Below are 21,283 nucleotides of genomic sequence, written 5' to 3'. Positions count from 1 at the left end.
AGGAGCAGTACATGCTGGTTCTTTTAGTGGCTTTCGAGTCATAACACAGACACAAATGATAAGAGGCTCTTCCCACTATACGGTAGTTTACTGTGGTTCTCTCCCACACACTCTCCAGATCCTTCGCTAATGAATAACTGCTGAGCAAACATGTCACTCACACGCTCCACTCCGTGTGTCTGTGTGCCTGTGTGTGTGTGTGTGTGTGTGTGTGTGTGTGCGTGTGTGTGTGTGTGTACGTGCATTATCACACTGATTAATCACTCTGCATGGGGCAACTTGCTTGTGCCATCATGTTTTGTGTGGTAACAACATTTGTACGGCCTTATTGCCCACGATAAGGACACATGAGGAGGACACAAAAGCACAAAGAAAAAGGCAAATCAACAAACCAAAATGTGGAATCACTATGACCCACCTGAGAAATACACTGATTGATGAGCGCCATTTTAGAGTTTATCACTTCCCCTCTGTCATATCGTAACACTTGACTCATCATGCAGTGTGATAGGATGTACAGTATATGATTTTAAAAAGTCACTCTATCAAGGCTATTTTACTCCAATATGTAAATATAGGGTTGTTTTAGCCTAATTACATTCGAGCAGAACTCCTTTGAGGTCAACGAGTGTTCATTGCCATAAACAGTTGAAGTTTACTGTAAAACTAAACGCAAAACAAAGACAATTGTACATTGTGTATTTAACTAAAGCACATAATTGACAAAAGTCTGCGAGCTTCAAGCTAACACACAATGCAAAATGCCACAGACGGGCTAACTGAGCAAGCATCAGTGTCACGGTCACCATAACCCATTAGGTAAGCAACACATGCAAACAAACCATATAACAATACCCACAGAGATGTATTATTTGTCCTCTATGAAAAACGATTAATATTAATGCAGCTTACTGAGTCACATACTGTAGCTGTGATACTCTTCTTTGTTTACTATGAATGTATGTGTTATATTGAGTTCGAGTATCCAAGGTGCGCACACCAGTCAACATGAATTCATGATGCAAAGACTGCTTGAATTCTTTAAATTCGATTTAATTATGTTATTACTGTACAATATGTTTTTATAACGTGGTATTGTTCTTATTGCTGGTATTTTTGTGGGTCCGGAATGGATTAATAGCATTTCAATGGGGAAAGATATTTTGACATACGAGTGTTTTGAGTTACCAGCGTGGTCAGGGAACAAATTAAACTCATAAATCAAGGCACAACTGTATCTCGTAACGTCTATACCGTTTTAATCAAAGTATTTTAAGGTTTAAAGTATTTTCTTGAAAACATGAACCCCCCCCCCCAAAAAAAATGTTTGTTGTAAAATAAATGGCAAAAAAATTGTTATCCAATTCTGAATGACCCAAATATGATCTCTATCTACCTCTATCAAGACTAGTCCACTCCAATACGTAAATACAGGTTTGTTCTTGCCTAATTACACATTACAGTACAACAGCAACCTCATATTAATTCCATGTGAGCTTTCTTACGTAAATACAGTTGTATTAGCACAGAAATAGTTTTACGTGGATTTCACAGATGGACTAGATGAAATGAACATTCGCAGACACACGTGCTTTCACGTTAGCCTCCCCATCCCGGAAGTTGACATTGGTGTTGTTTTTGAGTGATTTACTTACGACAAGTCTGAGAAAAGCTTTGCATTTTATTATTTTATTTTTTTAGAAAACAGAAGGGGGGTGTACTCACCGTGCTGTCAGATGGTCCACTAGCGTGACTCGGTCTGTGGTGTTTTCTTGCCCGAGGGAGGGGAGGTAGGGGGCCCAGAGACAGCCAGCCCCCCTCGGTAACCGATCCAAAGCTCCTCTCCGCGCCTCGGCGTCAAGATTGTTCCAGCCCTCCGAAACGTCATACCGGAAGTAGTCGTGCACTAGCAGAGATAACGCGCACATATTTTTTTGGGGTGGGGGGCAAATATACACATCGTTTCAATAGACTGTTTTATTATAAATGTTCAAAGTCAAAAGTTTTAAAAGCACCGCTGTGTGCTCCGAGTGCTTTACCACGTGTTGATATCGTAATGAAAGCAATTTAAATGTTTGTCAAATATGAGACGACGGCCGTTTTATTTGAACTGCATATATTAGTCTTTGGTTGATAACGTGCTATTTTTTTAACTTTAAAGTGACTTTACTATAAAGTGAAAGTGATTACTTACAGTACTGTACTGTATTTCTAAATGTTCATTTTTATTTAATGTTACAATATTTTTAAAATTTAAAATGAAATTTAAAACTAAAGAAAAACGTGTACTAACATTTAATATGAATCGAAATGTCAAATGTTTTAACAATTGAAATTTGTTTTGAATTATTAATTACAATTCAACCACGTTAAAAGGACCACTCTCCAAGTAGTAAGTGTTGATATCTGATAAACATATGCAAACAGCACGAGTTTTATGTGATTGATTCTTTAATGCTAGTGTATTAGTATTTATGATTGTAAGGCTTTTAAATATACTAAATTGAAATATATTTTATAATTGAATCTAAAATTGAAAACGTGAACAAAAACATGCTTACAGTACTTTAATTTATAAACAGAAATATAACATAATGCAATATGAATAAATGTGTGTGTGCGTGTGTTGATTGTTCGTGCCCGTGTATACAAAATATTTTTTAGTAATTTTAGTAATTTCAATCAGATTTTTTCATTCATTTTGGTATTTCTTGAGTTCATTTATTTATTTATTTGGATTTTTGTAAAAATATTTTTGGGATGTGTTTTCCCGTTTATCTATATTTCGATTTAAAAAAAATATATTTTCAATATTTTCAAATTTTATTTTTGCATTATTTTCTGTATTTATTATATATTTTTTAAAATCCTTTAAAATTTGTAATATTTTCATTTTGTGCGCGTGTTTTAATTTTAACTGTATTACACTTGTGCGTACCAAGTGTCATGAAACCATTGCACCAAATTGTCCGACAGGGGACGCTCCGAGGCCACGCAGTGCCCTCATAGCACGCGGCTGAGCTTGGCTATTTCTCAGGGTGTTTTCCCCTCCTCCATGCAACCCGCGTGGCTCTACCTCCGCATCACCCCCCCCCCCCCCCCCCCCCCCAAAAAAAAAAAACACTTCTGCGGGCCTTTAAAAAGCACCGAAAGCGACGACAGGGGGACACATTCCAAGGTGAAACGTTCAAGTGCAACGTTTGATGACACACTTTGTGAAGTAAGTGGAACTATATAACTTTTTTTGTTTGTTTGTTGTGACAATAAACTCGAGTTTTTTTTTTAATTCATTCAACGTTTCTCTCTCTTCCTTTGCAACCTGAAGTAATGATTATTTCTGTGCAGCATTTGAAATGTTGGATGTGTATATGTGCAGCTTTTTTTAAAAAAAATGTAAGCAATGCATGGTTGACTTTACTCTCTAGACATGGTTGCTGCGTGCCGTTAGTCAATAAAGGGAGACATTATCCAACGGTGCATTTGTATGGCTACAGCCAAGTTGGTTCTTTCATGGCAGAGTGCACAAACTGCAAGATCATTGAAAACACATGAGCCTGTTAAAACAAGTTATATGTCAGTTGTAATTGTATTTTTTTAATTCATCTGTTTATTTCAACTACATGGTTCATAGAAGATGTACAAATAATGTTAAGAAAACAAAATGTTATACAGATATGCACTGTAAAACAACACGTCACGATCCATACAGCAATTGATGACAGAATGAGGATGTTAAACTGTATGACATAAAAAACACATTCACCACACTATTGTGAAATGATTGTAATTGGCCTAAAACAAATGCTTTTACTTAAAATTTCACCAAGACAGTGATTAAAATAAAAAAGTCCCACTGGCACTACAAGTTTGGCAAATAAAAGCTTTCTTGTTGTATGCCACTCTAATTTTCTGATATGTACAGTAGCGTTCTTACAACATGATGAAAGGGGAGAAGAATACAGTTTTCTTCAAAATGCTTTACATAATTCAACCTCAAAAGGATTTCGAGCAACATTGAATTTATTCATCAAAAGTAACTTACCCCCCCCACCCCCCAAAAAGAGATTATTCTGCTTATGGAGCCATGTCCAGGAAATAGAAATAGAAAGCTGATGGTGATCTCATTAGTATGTTTTGAGTCCACTGTTATTCATCAGTTGCACAGAACTGCCATTTATGAAGCTGCTTTTTAGGACCTTCTGCCACTTTTTCATACGGGCCTGTGTTTTTCATCACTTCCCGCCGTAATGTTTCGGAAGTTATGTTGACATATTGTGTACACTTGGCTGGTTCTGCCTTTTGTGCCCTTGATGCATGATGTTTGGCCCTGGAAAAAGTGGTTACGTTGCAGACGGATAATAGTTCCCATATGTGGCTCTCCTGGTGGGGGGGGGGTCATGTGGGGTGGATTGGCTTGGGAGGTGGCATTGGGTCCCTGCGGCCCCCACCGGGTGGCCAGTTGTCGGGGCGCCTCGGTGGGGCCGGCGGACCGCCCTCGGTCCTTCGGTGTGGGACGTGTCCCGTCCACCGGGCTGCTCTCGGGTGGACCCCTGGGCCCGATCCCGCCCCTCGATTGATCGGGTGTGGTCTTCAGCCTCTGCGGTGCGGGGACAGCAATTACAGGACACTTCTGTCAGTCTTTGTGCATGTAAAACTCTCTTCTCTCTCCCCTCTAGAAACTTTGTTCTGTTCGACCGACCGACTCTGATTCTCAATAAACTTCAATTTTAATCTTAAAAAACCACAGGGGAAGCTTAAAAACTCCACTGTGACACAGTAAAACTGTTCCGGCATAAAAGGGATACAGATCTTCCATTATGCTTGAACTAACAGCCGAATAGGACAAAAAAAAAAAAGTTCCCATATGTTACTGCTCGTGTGGCAGTGATTTTATCGTACACATTATTTGTAGCAGGTTACACATGCTGCTGTCGTGTGCTTTCACACAGCCGTTACGGCTTCACATGTTCAGATAATTAGAGGCCTGGTGTTCTTCTTTTGCACGCCTTCAACTTGCATTTTAGGGAGCATGGCGCGCTAGTGGGGAGCAGGTTCAAAGTTCTAAATTCAAATCTCAGCTCCAGCCTTTCATCCGGTGTACTTTGTGTTTTCCACGTTTGGGTGGGTTTTCTCTGAGTAATCTCCAACATCCCCAAAAGATGCATTTGCGCTTCCTTGAAGACTATATTATCAATGTGAGTGTGAATGGCCGTTCCGTTCCGTTCTATGTTTCCTGCAATTGGCTTCCTTGACTAAAAGTGAGCTGGGATTGGCTCCATGTCATGTTGCTCTTTCTTCGGACCGTCAACCAGTTCAGTCTGAACGGTCTGCTGTTGCCTTTGGAGGTCATGTGAGTGAGCGCTCCAAATCCTAATCCCAGTTTGAGAATTGAGCACGAGGTGAGTGAGAACAGTCGCTGTCGGTGCTTCCATCTCGACACCGTCTGAATTTTATACACTTTGCGGAATGACTGGTGAAGCCATGACCGAAGCGGCCTACCATGTGATCTGCACCACTGCCCTGTCTGCTCTCCTGCTGCTGGGTGTGGTGGCTCTGCTCTGCCTCGTCATGTGCCGGCTGGCTGGATCGCTGCCTCTGGGCGGACCGGGAACCTTCTGAGTGGGGCAGGTCGGTGCGCCACCTTTGTTTGTTTTGAGGTTAGATATGCTGAGTTTCGGCCGCTGGGCAGAATTTAGAGCAGCTTCATTTATTTGTAAAGTGCTAATCCCTAATGACAAGACACCACATTTCTGACATAGATAATGTAATGGAAAATATCAAAGGAAATTTTTGTTTGGATATCAGTAATTATTTTCTTCCCCTTAAACTGCAGCACCAAGCTTTTATGCATTCAAATAGCACATTGAAATTTGCCTTTTGTTTTTTTAAAAGTAATTTCCTCTCTCTCGCTCTCTCTCTCTCTCTCTTTCTCTCTCTCTCTCTCTCTCTCTCTCTCTCTCTATCTATCTATTACATCAGAATGACAAATGGTTTAAAATTTTATTTTTTTAAAAAGATGCCACAAAGCTTTGTGTTGCCTGTCATACAGTTACTAACTTTAAAGAACTAATCATACTTGATGTAATACTGTACTATCCAAGTAATCAATAAGAAAAGACCACTTGAGGACTACTGAAATTGTTACAGCTAAAGTGAAGAAGCCCATGGATGTCACTGGTATGTGATGACTATTATTTAGTGAGTCTTAGAGACTGCTGCTAGATGGAAATACTAATTGGTACATGCTGAGCAATGGACAGCGTTTTAACTAACACGTAACTCCATACGAAATTTCGATCTTTGATTCCTATTAGTTGTTTTTTTCTCAAGTTCACTACACCGTTATTTATAGCCACTTGTCTTAATTAAATGGATATTGAGTTAATGCCGCTCTGTAGGTGGCGGCCGCTATTGGTGTTAAAGTAGCCGATGCTAATTTCTGTTAGCATCTATAGCATTTAGCACTCCACTAGCTGACTTTCATTCAATGAAATGACAGGGTTTGGTTGAAAATGTTTGTGTTTAAATTTTCTGTACAATGCTTAATTCTCTTAGTTGTCACTTTTAAAATAAACTTTAACTGGGATTAGTAGTGCGGCACGGTGGCCGACTGGTTAGAGCGTCAGCCTCACAGTTCTGAGGACCGGGGTTCAATCCCCGGCCCGCCTGTGTGGAGTTTGCATGTTCTCCCCGTGCCTGTGTGGGTTTTCTCCGGGCACTCCGGTTTCCTCCCACATCCCAAAAACATGCATTCATTGGAGACTCTAAATTGCCCGTAGGCATGACTGTGAGTGCGAATGGTTGTCTGTTTCTATGTGCCCTGCGATTGGCTGGCAACCGGTTCAGGACGTACCCCACCTCCTGCCCGATGACAGCTGGGATAGGCTCCAGCACGCCCGCGACCCTAGTGAGGAGAAGCGGCTCAGAAAATGGATGGATGGATGGGATTAGTAGTGTATTGTGGATTTGACTTCTTCCATAGCTGCTTCAGGTGATGTTCTGTGGGCCCGGAGGCTAAATAAAGTACGCTATACTCTTCTGCAGGGTTCTCATCCACCATTTGTTCTTTCCAAATGCAAATACTGTACATATTTTACAGGAAGGACGAATAAACAGCTTGAAGCGAGCACACGTTGACTCTTTTTGGAGAACTGTTCACTATTTGACGAACTACGCAGATGTACCGGTACTTAAATCATGGTGCATCGTTTCGTTAGCTGGAGCTCATCCCAGCTGATTTTTAGTGAGAGAAGCGGAGTACAACCTAAACCGTTTGCAAGCCAATCGCAGGCCACATATAGACCAATAACCATTCATACACTTATTCACACCTATGGACAATTTAGAGTCTTAAGTGAACCTAACATGCAATTTTTGGGAACGATAGCAGAAGCTGGAGTAGCCTCAGAAAACTCACGCAAGAACAGAGATTCTAACCCAGAACCTCAGAACTGTGTTGCAGACATGCTACCATGCTGGCTAAAATGCTAACAAGCCGTGCAAAAAGGAATCATCCCCCAGTGTAAGATTTGTGTGTGTGTGCAATCAATCATTGGGTGTTAATCGGCTTTGTTCTGGCCCTTAAGCCTCTCTGCGTTATGGAGCTCAATCCCATTAAAACAACCTTGAAAGCTCTAAAGGCCGAGGAAGAAAGAGGGAGAGTGTGGATAATTGTAACTGAAAGCCTGACCGAGCAGACCTTTTATAAAAAGCTCCCGTTGTGACCACTTTCCGGCACAGCGAGGCGACTGGAATGACTTCTTTGGAGATGCAAAGCCTGACGTGGGCCCCCGGAGATGTTACATCCTGCCGGTAGGATATCACTAAAGCAGATGTTCACAAAACTTGGCAGCAGAAGGATATAGGAAGACCCCTATTACATTGATTACCTCCTTTCCACGCGGATGGTGCCGGTTTATTGCCCTCCAAGTGGCTTTTTGAATTGATAGAATTCCTCTTCATCGGAAATATTTCAGTGTGAATTTATTTGTTCCCAAGTGTCGCCGACGTATAAAGTTTAATAACTGACTGGGCAACATGTTAATATAGCAACATTGGCAACACTCTTAACTGTCACAGAAATCTAAAGAAACGTGAACCACTTCATAATAAAACTAACTGCACTATACTATATGCGTCATGGAAGCGTAAATACATAAACAAACATGGAGTTGGATATCTTCAGATCAGAATCTGGCCTTTTACAAATGTGGATTAAACTCTGATACAAGTTGAATATCTGATTGTGGCCGACTTTCTGTTACTGCTAGCGCTCACAGTCCTCCCTTTGCTTTTACGAACAATTTTCCTTAATTGGTCTTGGGGGTAGGGGCACAGATAATTCTGCCCTTTGAGTTCTACCTAGCAACAAATGTGACAAGACGAGGGAAAGAAAATCCAATGAATTCTGCTGATCTATGTTGCAACTAGCTAGCTGACGACGGTCCTGACATACGACATTTCAAAGTTCCAAACGGTGCACAGTGAACTACTTCGCTCGGCGGTGTAATAACAGTGTTTTTCATACAAATACTGTAATTATGACTTTACTACTGCATTAGACTACGACGTTAAGCTTTACGTACAAGTTCGGGTTACGATGCTGCCGTAGGAAATCAGTCGTAAACCGAAGACCCCATGTACTATTTTAATTGTGATTTTATTTATTTGTTTTTAATCATGAATCACTTGGACTGTGTGGTTGAGTACAGTACATATACTGGAATTGAAAAAAGCAAAACAATAAGAGAGAGTGCTGAAGTTTTTTTGTTTTGTTTTCCAAAACATGGTGTAGTTACACCCTGGAATAAAGTGAGTCATGTTGTTTCCCAGTAATTTGACCCGGGGCTTGTGTAATTAGCCAAAAGAATCAGAAACGGGAAACAAATCCCAATAAAAGTTTTTTTATTTGCAGCGTAATCGGAGGGTTTAGTGGTAATTACACAATGTTCCTAATGGAACTCTTCCAGTTTCTCCTGATTTCTTTGTACAGTCTTACATTGCTGTGGGTGTGTGACTTTGCAGATTAAGTTCCTTGCCATCACCCCTTCGTCATCATCATCATCATCATCGAGAGAGAGAAAATAGACGAATGTGTCACATCAGCGACACCATGAAGTGGATATTGCAGCTTGTCGTCATCTGCTGCAGTCTCCCAGCTATGGCGTCTTCGGTCCAAGGAAGCTTTCCTGGTCAGTTGGTGAAGACATTGTTGCGCATCACATAATCACTCTTTCAGGTCAGAGGCATTTGTAACAAATAGAAAACATAAATGTAATAATATATTAATATATAATGAAAGAAAATGTATATTTGTTCATCTGTCTACGCCAGCGACAGGCAGAACAATTAAATGCTCCTCCACTTGAGGGCAAAAGAGTCAATTAACCTGCGTGAATCTGTTGCCATTCATACCTGCCCCCATCAATTCTGGGGTGAACAGATTTCATTACCATGATGACTAGGCGCAGTGTACGGTACTGCGATGTGGATGTGTTCAAATTGCTTCCTTGTGGGTTTTCCCCAGTTACTCCGACTTCCTCCCACAATCCAAAAACATGCATGTAAGGTTCATTGAAATGTAATGAATGTAATGAGAACAAGCAATATACAACCCCAATTCCAGTGACGTTGGGAAGTTGTGTTAAACATAAATTAAAACAGAATACAATGATTTGCAAATCATGTTCAACCTATATTTAATTGAATACACTACAAAGACAAGATATTTAATGTTCAAACTGATAGACTTGATTGTTTTTAGCAAATAATCATTAACTTAGAATTTTATGGCTGCAACACGTTCCAAAAAAGCTGGGACACGGTCATGTTTACCACTGTGTTACATCACCTTTTAACAACATTAAATAATCGTTTGGGAACTGAGGACAATAATTGTTGAAGCTTTGTAGGTGGAATTCTTTCCCATTCTTGCTTGATGTACAGCTTCAGCTGTTCAACAGTCCAGGGTCTCCGTTGTCACAACACAACGTCCCAACTTCATTGGGATTGGGATTGTAGACAAATCAATGGATTTCCCTTCCTTATTCCTTCACGTTTATGTTCTTGAGTGACTTCACTGTGAGCTCTTTAACCATCTGATATGTGTATTTCTAACGCATTAGAGCAAGAGAAGGATCCCAATTTCTGGAGATCCTGGGCGCAACGGACCCTGAACAACGCACTGATGCTGCAGCAGCTCAACCAGAACCGAGCCAAGAACCTCATCATGTTCCTCGGAGACGGTGAATCATGAAGCCCGCTTGCATCTAGCGTGTACACAATCAGGCACCCGTCTCACATTAACCACCGTATTTAATTAAGTAGTTCAATTTTTCAAAACAAACCACTTGCACATGAGGCTCATCAATAGTATTAGCTAGCATACTGGCCTAGCTAACACGCTAGCACAAACTGATGTGACATTACACAGGGGCAAACAAATAAACACAATAGCACTTTACACAAATCTCTGCATATATAACACAGGCGTCAAACTCAAGGCCCGGGGGCCAGTTCCAGCCCGCCACATGATTTTACGTGGCCCGCAAAGGCAAATCATGTGTGTCAACTTCCATGATTCTTGTTCAGATCTGTACCAAGATTTCAAATGGTCATATTCCGTAAATAACATTGAGATATTGCGAGCCTTTTTGTGTTACCGAATATGAACAATAGTTGAAAAACCCATTACCCTTGATTTCTGATTCCAAAACTAGTGTATACATTTCGGGGGTAATAATATGAAGAGGTGATTCGGCCGTTAGGCTGTTACAAAAAAAAAATTAAAAAATAAAAATAATAAAAAATGAGGAGGGCGGCACGGTGGACGACTGGTTAGAGCGTCAGCCTCACAGTTCTGAGGACCCGGGTTCCATCCCCGGCCCCGACTGTGTGGAGTTTGCATGTTCTCCCCCGTGCCTGCGTGGGTTTTCTCCGGGCACTCCGGTTTCCTCCCACATCCCAAAAACATGCATAAATTGGAGACTCTAAATTGCCCGTAGGTGTGCATGTGAGTGCGAATGGTTGTCTGTTTGTATGTGCCCTGCGATTGGCTGGCAACCAGTTCAGGGTGTACCCCGCCTCCTGCCCGATGACAGCTGGGATAGGCTCCAGCACGCCCGCGACCCTAGTGAGGAGAAGCGGCTCAGAAAATGGATGGATGGATGGAAAAAATGATGAGGTGATAAAAGATTTTTATGGTTTCACAGAAAAAAATGATGAGGTGATAAAAGATTTTTATGGTTTCACAGTCATAACGGCCACTATAACTACAATGTGGCCCACGACATGAAGTGAGTTTGACACCCCTGATATATAAACATGAAAACATTTTGGCATTCAGACGCGCTCACGTTGACCACTCTTGAGGTGCATTCAAGGTTTGTCGACAAAACAGGAGCTCTCAAACGCAGACGAAAAAAACACCAATAAATTAAACCTAACAACAACAAAACCAATATTGCATGGGACTGCACCAGAGTAATACTTTTGTTGCTTTGGCTTGAGCACAAAAACAAGAAAACAAGTAAAGTTTTGCAGCAAATAACAGAGGATAGGGTCCCACAAATAAAATTGCGTATAGGCGAATTTGAAAATGGCAAACCGCACGGGGTTCACTGTACTTTTGAAACCCATAAAAAAGATTGCTTAAAATCTGTGACAGACAGTAGCTTGGGCTTGAATGATGAACTTCAGGATTACAGTAGCGTGGCTTCACTGTATAAATCCGAATTGGACCCGCAGTGTAAATCAGCTCAGACGTTGTCATCTGTGTGCGGTGAATGAACACTGGAAAACCAAACAACGTCACACACTCGTCAGTGGAACAATAACTCGAGTCTCTCATCGGGGCCCCTGCGCTGGGCTGTTTGGGACTCGGGCCACATCATGACATTCCTGTCCAGCAGGGCGGGCACTTATTCATGTAGAACCAATGAGCGGCTGTCATAATCTTTTTTATAAAAACCTACTGACGGGAAGAAGTTAAGTCACTTCTGAGAATGTGTGGAAAGAGTGAAGTGGTGTAACTGTGGTAATTTATCAACACGTCTTTTCCTGAAATTGTGGTGAATCAGAGCTGAAAAAACCCTGTTGTTCACATGCTTAAAGATCTTTAGTGCGGAACTCGGTTAATCAATCAATGGCACATGGTTAATTGACTGATGAATTGATTTACTGATTTTGAATTCCCCCCATGAGGGGAAAACAAATGCATTATTAACGATTGACCTGTTTGTGGCGTTTAAAGGGATGGGCGTTCCCACGGTGACGGCCGCTCGGATATTGAAGGGTCAGCTGAGCGGACACCCTGGAGAGGAGACTTTGCTGGAGATGGACAAGTTCCCCTTTGTGGCTTTGTCCAAGGTGATTGGTCTTCCTTTGTCCTGAACACAAATGAGTACATGTTTAAAATTTAACTATATCTAGAAAAAAATGCAAAAACAATTAGCAAAAAAAAAACAAAAAAAAGGACAAAAACATTTTTATTTTTCATTTTTGTTATATGTTTATATCTGTATTATATCTCCCCATACATGGTACAGTGGTACCTTCGGGAGCACGCAGGTGTGAAATATGAAAAAATAATGCAAAAACAGAATGACAAATGGTCATCGACAAAAACGAACCAATAATGTACTATAACCAGCGAAAAAAGGTGGACAGAAAGAAAGTAGGCTGGCAAGAAAAGGATGGATTCAATATTAAATTGTGGAGACAATGGTGATAAGCAATCAGATGTGCAGCAATTTGAGAAGTTTGAAGTTTAGTTTTTCAAATTTTAGAAGCATTTGAAGACAAATGGTGGGGCAACATGTTGACAGATAGTATAACAATACTTAGAGCCATATATTCTTTATTCTCTACGAAGAATAATCATTTACAGTACCCTAGGCTTATTTTCAACTGCACAACCTTGTTTTGTTTTTCGTTTGTTTTAACGGTAGTCTTTATTTCACCTGCACAATTTTTTAGTTTTTAACAGGAGCGTTACTTTAATCCGCCCACATTTGTAGATTTGTCTTATTTTAAATTGAAAGCATTTCAAGATAGTCAAGAATCCACAGAAATGACTTCTCCTAACTGAGTTAACTGCGATGTGATCCGCGCAGACGTATAACACGGACGCGCAGGTGGCTGACAGCGCCGGCACGGCCACAGCCTTCCTGTGCGGCGTTAAGGCCAACGCGGGCACGGTGGGCGTGAGCGCCAATGCCATCCGCTCCCAGTGCAACACCATGCAGGGCAACGAAGTCACCTCCATCCTCAAGTGGGCCAAGGACGCAGGTAGGGTAATGACGAGTAACGACGCAGTTTGCATTACGGGGATTGACTGTGTCGCTTGTTTGCAAAGTGTTGAGGACAATGGGGACAAATGGTTTGGACTGCAAACCCCACCAACTGCTTGTCTCTAAAAAAAAATTATTAAAAGGAAAAATGTCTCACAACTGTGACTGAGCTCCAATCCTATCGCTCATGTTAATGAGGCAGTCGGTAAATTTGGTTCGTTCGTGAATGTCACAACCCTGCAGTCTTTTGATAAAATTTGATAGGCTATCATTTAAAAATGCAGAAAAAATAACTTACATTTAAAAAAAAAATAAGAATAAACAGAAGAAAGTTCATTTGCAGTTCTAATCATACTTAACCATTTTTTCAAACTCACTTTTTATCTCTCCTACGATGTTATTCCTCGCTCCTACAGTGTCTATTGCAATCAATTATGGACTATTTCAGTACAGCCAATAGCTACTTTTCTTACTGAAGAGTTAGCAACACTGGAGCCAAGTTTTGTCTGTAATTAGATGCATGCTGACGAACAGGACTGAATAACAATGACAATTACTTTCGACACAAAGGGGTGGGTAAAACTTCTCACTCTGGTCACGGACTGTAACATACATGCCTCTGATACTGCATACCCACCCCGGTACGTTATCGGTATGATAACTTGACGCACATGACGCAGAGCTGGGAAGAAGCAGTTCAAAACTGTACAAATAAATAAATAAATAATACATACAGTACTTGGATTTACTACCAATTGTTGGCATATTTGTAGAGGTGTCAAAACTGTCATCCCAGCTGTTGTAAATGCAAAACCATTATTGTCTGCGTTTTGGTTATTGAAGCGGGCAACCTAGTGTCACCTGCGTTATCCACTCAGCAGTCACGGCGGAAATAGCATCCAGTAGCCGTCCCTGTAATTTCATATATGCCGTGCCTCAATTTGTCATCCAATAGATATGCCCCCTCCCATCTCAAGTTGTTTAAATACTCACAGGCTATATTTGCAAAACTATGGTATGGAGACTTTCAGTAACGTATAATTCATAGGGTCATTTGTTTACCACATAATATGTTTTGACTTACATGTAAAGTAATGGTTGGGTGCTGTTGGTTTTTTCCACCTCATACTGGCTGCATGTAGGTTAATAATATAATGATAATACTGTGCCACATACACTTCTGTGTTTCAAAACTCCCGTGTCCCCCGCAGGCAAGTCGGTGGGCATCGTGACGACGACTCGCATCGTCCATGCTACACCCAGCGCCGCCTACGCCCACAGCGTGGAACGAGACTGGTACTCGGACAACGAGATGCCGGCTGAGGCGCTGCGGGCTGGCTGCAAAGACATCGCCAGGCAACTGTTTGAAAATATCCCAAACATTGATGTGAGTTTTACAAAAAAAAACAAAAACAAAAAAACACATGGCTGGGATTATCCATGATCCATCCGAAATGTAAACCACAAATATTGATGGATGGAGGCCACATTTCATACAGTGGGTAAAGCACACCTGTTAAGGGAATGTACAGGATCTCCTACCATCCAATATCGCTATACCGCCATGGGCAAGAGTCACAGAGCTGCCCAAAGATATCCGGGACTAAATTTTAGACCTGAACAAGGCTGTATTGGGTCACAACAAGACTAGCTTGTTGAGAGGGTGAAAAAAATCGTGCCATTATTCAAAAGAGGAAGACACAAAATCACCTTCAGTTACCCTCAGACTGGAGCTCCATTCAACATATTGCCTCATGGTGTGCGGATGGTCATGACAAAGGCAAGGTGCAGCCTCAAAGTACACGGCAGGAACCTCTTAATGATCTGAAGGTAATTAGGACCTCTTTCAGCAAGAAAGCAATCGGTAATACACTGTTGCCATAATGGACGACAGTACCCAAACTTACAAATTCAGCAGTACTACTTGTGTGTGTCAACGGAGAGCTTCGAGTGGTTTTGATTCCTGTTGCCAGGAAGAAAAAAAAGTGACTGTTTACCTGTATACTCGGTTATAGTGTGACCAGCTACACTTAAACTCTAAGCTATTTTAGTTCAAAGAGCGATGCAATGAACTGTTTGTTCTATGCTGCTGCCGTTCAGGTTATGATGGGCGGAGGAAGGAAGTACATGTTCCCCAAAAACACGTCAGACGTGGAGTATCCCGACGTCGAGAAGCACAACGGCACTCGCAACGACGGTCGGAACCTGGTGCAGGAGTGGATCGATAAAACCAAGGACAAAGTATAAAAAAAAAAGTTCCGAATTAGGTTTTCAAGTAGGGGTTTCAAAGTAGGGTCAAAAGCCAAAGTTGAGATTTCATATTTGAATTTCAAGTCTAGTTTAGGGTTTCTAAAAAAGGTTTCGGCAATCAGTGGTTGGGGTTTCAAATTAGCCAGGATTAGGGTTTCACAATACTGTTTCAAGCAAGGTTTGGATGAGGAATTCAAGCTTGGGTTGTGTTTTTAAACCCGGGCTGGAATTTCAAATTCGGTTTCACGCCTGCTAAAAGGTTTTAAATTAGGCGGCATAGGTTAATGTTTCAAGAAAAAGGGTTGCAAGCATGGGTTAAGTCTCTGCACAAGGGTTAGGGTTTCAAAGTAAGGCCAAGGGTTTCAATCCAGGGTTAGGATTTCGAAGTAGTGTTTCAAATCAGGTTTAAGGTTCATAATTAGGGTTTCAAGCCCGTTTTAAGGCTTCAAACAAGGGTTGAAGTTTCAAAGTAGGAGGTTTTAAACCAGGGCTGGGATTTCAAATTAGGGTTTCAATCCAAGGTTACAGTTTTAAAAGTTGGGTTTAAAGCATGGGTTAAAGTGTCAAACAAAGTTTCGGCTTTCTAACAAAGCTTTGCCTTTCAAATTAGATTAGAGTTTCAAGCAAGGCTGACTGCAGGATTTCAAAGTAGAGTTTCAAGCGAATGTTAGGTCTTAAAACAAGGGTTAGGGTTTCAATAGCCAGGGTTAGGGCTTCAAATTAATTTTTTTATGAATTTGTCAATTGCTTATCCTATATTCGTCGGTGTGCACTGCTCACATGCATGCTCCCATTGTGCAGAAAGGCCATTACGTGTGGAACAAGTCTCAGCTCCTATCGCTCAACCCTACCAATGTCGATTACTTACTAGGTGAGTTTTGGGTTGCTTCGCATGCGACTTTCCCTGAGGCTTATGGTTACAGTACAGTAATTACAACCCGTGTCTCCATCTTAGGTCTCTTTGAACCGTCAGATCTCGCGTACGACTTGGAGAGGAACGCTGAAACCGATCCGTCACTCACAGAGATGGTGGACGTGGCCATCAAGATCTTGAGGAAGAACCCCAATGGATTCTTTCTGCTCGTAGAAGGTGCGTTTGTGCCGCCTTTTGCAAATACACCAGAGTTGGTTTTAACCAAGCCAAACCTTTTTTTTTAGCTTCCCGCAACACTAACAAGAACAATCGTTGTACCAAATGGATGGATGTGTTCTTTAATTAACTGGTGATCAGTCCAGGGTGTACCCTGCCTCTCACCCAAAGTCAGCTGGGTGAGGCTGGTTGACCCTATTTAGGACAACGTTTTATGACTATACTGTATGAGTCCTGCGATTGTCTGACGACTAGGCACAAGTGTACACCGCTTCTTTCACCCAAGTCAGCTGAAATAGGCTTCAGTTACACAAATGAATACAAGGTTGTTTGTCTATGTGTGGTCTGTGACTGACTGAAGACCATTTCAGGGTGTTCTCAGCTTCTCTCGTAAAAATTCAGCTAGGTTAGATTGCAGCTCACCGGAGCTCCTAATGAGGACAAGCGATGTATAGAGAACGGATGGCTGGGTACATACAAGGAGAAAGACTAAAAAATAAATAAATAAATAAAGTGTCAAAGTGAGTGATTTGCTGGCCTGCTCTTTAGGCGGACGTATTGACCACGGTCACCACAGCGGTCTGGCCAAGCTGGCTCTGTACGACGCCGTGGAAATGGACCGGGCCATCGGCCGAGCGGGCCTGCTGACCAGCATCTCGGACACCATGACCGTCGTCACCGCCGACCATTCGCACGTGTTCAGCTTTGGAGGTTACACGTTCAGAGGAAACAGCATTTTCGGTCGGCTATGAACTTGATATTTATACACATTCCGGTGCTGTCTCCAAGTGTTGGGGATATTAAGATCGCAGTGCTCTGTGTCTTTCTGTAGGCTTGGCCCCCGAGCTGAGCGATGTTGACCAAAAGCCCTTCACTGCCATTGTGTATGGCAATGGACCGGGTTACAAGTTGGTCAACGGTGAACGGGAGAACATCTCCACTGTTGACTTTGGTAGGTACTAACAGATTAATGTTACCACATTCTACAGTTATTTCCAAGAACATCCCCTTTTATGTCTCTCTGTTGCAACCTGCTGATGACACAATGCGACACTCAGATCAGTAGCCACTTCTCTCCGAGAATGTCCTGCTCGAAGCCTCGCAATGGCACTGTTCAATCAATAATCAGATGTCGTCTTGGTCTCGCAATGTCAAAATGTGAACAGAATGATGAAGCGGGCTGTTTAAATACCGATTCTAATTGAACCTTGACATTTATTGGGCAATTCATGGATCCAACACCGGTTGTGAATTTTGGAGTTTAGCCCTTTTGGAAAACACCGTTAGCTTTTATGCTCTGAATGAATGAATGCTCACCTCCCTCATTTGGATGCCCCCCCACCCCCAAGTTGGATCACCAGGGCCAGCACCCCCCGACTTTGCATGCCACTGGCCTTGTATTGGATCTCCTTAGCAGGTGTACCTAATAAAGTGCTTACTGCGTGATGTGGTTCCCCCCACACAGAGGACATGCACTACCATGCTCAGGCCGCCGTTCCTCTCAGCTCCGAGACCCACGGAGGCGAAGACGTGCCCGTGTTCGCCAAGGGCCCGCTGGCTCACCTGATGCACGGCGTGCACGAGCAGAACTACATCCCGCACGTCATGGCCTACGCGGCCTGCATCGGGAGCAACAAGGCGCACTGCGCGCACGGCTCTCACATTTTTGACGACGCCACACGTCCCGTCTTCTCCAGCGTCGTCGCCGCCCTGGCGGTCGCGCCATTTCTGTGCTGACACCAATGCGCCATTTGGGATTTTACAGCTGTTTCCCTTGTTCTTCACACACGTATGTCAAACATAGCATGATAACTCCACACATCGTGGAGGTTGCCGCATAATTTTAGAGTTCCCCGCCACAATTTCCCTCTGGAATACCTGTGGCATGCGCTATAGCAGTGTTTCCCAACCTTTATTGAGACTACGTACATATTTCACATTCCAAAAAACTCACAACACTCCAACACTGATCTATTCTCAATTTACTCAAACATTGACTTACTTTGGTGTGAAATCTGGGTCTGTTAAGTACAGCACAAAGCAATTCTGTCTCACGAAAGGCAACAGGTTAATTGTGCCTTCTGGCATCTCGTGGAAGAATATCTAACTGTTTTTTCGAGCACTATATGTTGCTGGCATAGATAGATGATCAAAGATAAAATATCTCACAAGAGTGAGAACACACTTCGCAATTTTGTAAAGATGATATTTTTTTTCATGGAACAACACTGAAGAAAAGACACATCGCAGTAGTTAGTGCACAGCTTGTAAAAGAGTGTAAATTTACCGTCACCTCAAAATATCTCAACACACAGCCATTAATGTCGAAACGGCTTGCAACCAAAGTGAGTACACCCCTGGGTGAAAATGTCCAAATTAGGCCCCAAAAGGTGTACTTATTGTGAGATACTTTGTTATTTGTTGTAAATAAATAGTTTTCAGACAAAATAAGTGAAATTGGACAGTAAACTCCTCGAACTAATGTGCCGTGGGACAGTGTTTGGAAATCACTGCACAGAGGGGCAGTCAGCAGATTGACTGGCCAATGGGTTTTGCAAGTATTGGCTTTGTTGTTTTTGTTTTTTAAACAATAACAAAATCTACCTCATACATGTTGAGATGATGAGATGTGGTCTGTGCAAAAACAGTTAACAGCTAAAGAGACTATTGTACTGTGAAGTCTGAAAAGTCAAACGCTAGCTTTGTTTTCATGAGTTCCCCCCGCAGCAGCCTTTTTCACATAGTAAAGCAGTAGGTAATCAAGACACGTACAGGAGAAACATGATATATAGATGTACATACTGTACATATTTATTCTTTTCTTCTTTCCTCATAATGGCCGCATCCATCTGTTCATCCTCCGTGAACCAAGAAGTAGTCTGCTAAAGCTGTGTGCACACATACCGATGTTTAACCAGTCTGACAAGGAAAAAAAAAAAAGGTTCTTACTGCGCTAATCGTCTGGTGTACTCGAGATGACCAACACGGCACACCGCACATGTACTGATAGCTAAACCGACAATCCTGAGCCTCTTGCCGTAAACCGAGAAGTCTGGCGCAGTACCAAGACAAGTAGGTCCTAATTGTCTTTCGTCCCATAGCTCGGCCAAACACTGATAAGGATTTGCGATGCTAAGTATTGAACAGGTTTAATATGTACGATTGTCAGTCCAAACTGTTTTCTGAAAGGATCAGGGAGGAAAAATCATTCTTAGCTCACCTCACTCCACAGGATAATCGCTCAGGATATTCTTTTAGAGACATCCGATTACCAGGCTTTTACTGACTTATCGGAATCGGAGAAAAACGTTAGAATTGTGCACAATTATCTGTATGTGTCTACCATGCTTTACCAACAAATAAATATTTTTAAAAATGCATTTTTGGTATTGTCATTAATTTGGTCATGGAGGAGGTCCGGCGCTTTATTGAGTGGCACTCTAGTTCTAGATGGTCATTGCAGTGTTGCTACAAATACACCACCGGTGGTTTTAGAACAGAGGTGAAGACTTTGCCCAAAAGTTAGTTTTAAGAGGCCGAAATGTCTTCCAAAATTGTATTGTGTTGTACTTTTCCATGTGCTGTGTTGGGGTTTGTGTGGTACGTGACCACGGGGTCCTCGTGCTGGATGGTGGGGAGCTGATGCTTTGGTGTGGGGTGATATACTTCCGAACTGGTGTCCAATAAAAATCTTGAGAATCTGCATTTTCTCACGGCTCCTTTTTTGAACATAACATCTCACCACGACTGTGACATTGTCACTTTCTATATAGTCACAGTATACAGTAATGACTGAGTAACTATTAATTAGGCAATTAAAAATATTTTAGGAGGTGCGTGTACTCTTATTTTTTATTCGTGTCAGGTCTTGGTCCTTAACCGCCACAAATAGCAAGGGTTCTCTGTATTTTTCTCATCAATCACACAATAACACCTTCCTGTTTCCCCTCCCCACGGGCTTCTTCTGACCTCTCGTTCCTCTTACAATTCCTAAGAGCGCCTAACTCCCCGCCCCCAAAAGGCACACGCAGCACCATCATCGCAGCTGCATGCCCGTTCCCCATCCTCCTTGGACGGCCCCCCTTACTTAGGTGGGGTAACAGTGGGAGAGCGAGAAAGCACCCGACTCTCACCACGCATTTTAACGACAGGGGACCCGCAATTTACGACAGCGTATGTAACGGATACCATCTTGCGCTGTGCAAATGTACAATAGTCAAAAACGACTGGCGCTATAGGTTTTTAGTGTAGTGGTTAGTGCACTGGAATCCCAACAGGTAAGACGCTAACGGCATGTGTTTGAAGCCACGGTGTGGCTAAACAGCGCAGGCTCGCCACCGCTGTAATCATGCAGCACCTTGAAAGCGCAATAAAGTACGTATCAGACGCTGTTAGCTAATGCTAATCTGTGTATCCCGCAAAACTTGACTTGGTTGTGTAATGGATGGACCGGTTCTCCAAAGACCCAACTATTTGCATATGAGCCATTAAAAAGTCAATTTTGCAACATTTCTCCTCTATACAGGGAACTCTCCCGAGTTGGTCCACGTCGGAACATCCGGAGGCTTTTGCCAAGTTGAATTGACCCGCCGAGCATCTGCTCCGCTGGGCTTTCACTGTTTACGTCCCCGGCGGCAGCACAGAATTTAATTGC

General features: G+C 42.3%; 1 protein-coding gene across 5 annotated transcripts; it reads left to right on the top strand.

Moving 5' to 3' along the window:
* Window positions 1-3,132: 3,132 nt before the first annotated feature.
* Window positions 3,133-20,009, top strand: alpl (alkaline phosphatase, biomineralization associated). Of its 5 annotated transcripts, XM_061687406.1 has the most exons (13): window positions 5,255-5,399; window positions 5,480-5,628; window positions 9,025-9,191; window positions 10,125-10,244; window positions 12,251-12,366; window positions 13,113-13,287; window positions 14,501-14,676; window positions 15,390-15,530; window positions 16,341-16,410; window positions 16,495-16,629; window positions 17,179-17,370; window positions 17,462-17,581; window positions 18,095-20,009. In XM_061687406.1, the coding sequence occupies exons 3-13, from the start codon at window positions 9,092-9,094 to the stop codon at window positions 18,364-18,366; spliced, it is 1,617 nt and encodes a 538-aa protein (XP_061543390.1). In that variant the 5' UTR covers window positions 5,255-5,399; window positions 5,480-5,628; window positions 9,025-9,091; the 3' UTR covers window positions 18,367-20,009. The 5 variants fall into 5 exon arrangements, with proteins under 5 accessions (XP_061543388.1, XP_061543390.1, XP_061543389.1 ...); XM_061687404.1 differs by lacking the exons at window positions 5,255-5,399; window positions 5,480-5,628 and adding an exon at window positions 3,133-3,220; XM_061687405.1 differs by having other exon boundaries at window positions 5,255-5,628.
* The last annotated feature ends 1,274 nt before the right edge of the window (window positions 20,010-21,283 follow it).

Source organism: Phycodurus eques, chromosome 10 (genome assembly GCF_024500275.1).
Source record: "Phycodurus eques isolate BA_2022a chromosome 10, UOR_Pequ_1.1, whole genome shotgun sequence".
NCBI classification, from domain to species: Eukaryota; Metazoa; Chordata; class Actinopteri; order Syngnathiformes; family Syngnathidae; genus Phycodurus; species Phycodurus eques.
This window is presented reverse-complemented; position numbering and strand designations above follow the sequence as displayed.

Coding starts and splice junctions, on each gene's coding strand:
- alpl (XM_061687403.1), top strand. CDS start 7,754: ATGACTTCTTTGGAGATGCAAAGCCTGACGTGGGCCCCCGGAGATGTT. Junction 10,245..12,250: donor CATCATGTTCCTCGGAGACG/GTGAATCATGAA, acceptor TGGCGTTTAAAG/GGATGGGCGTTCCCACGGTG. Junction 16,630..17,178: donor ATTCTTTCTGCTCGTAGAAG/GTGCGTTTGTGC, acceptor CCTGCTCTTTAG/GCGGACGTATTGACCACGGT.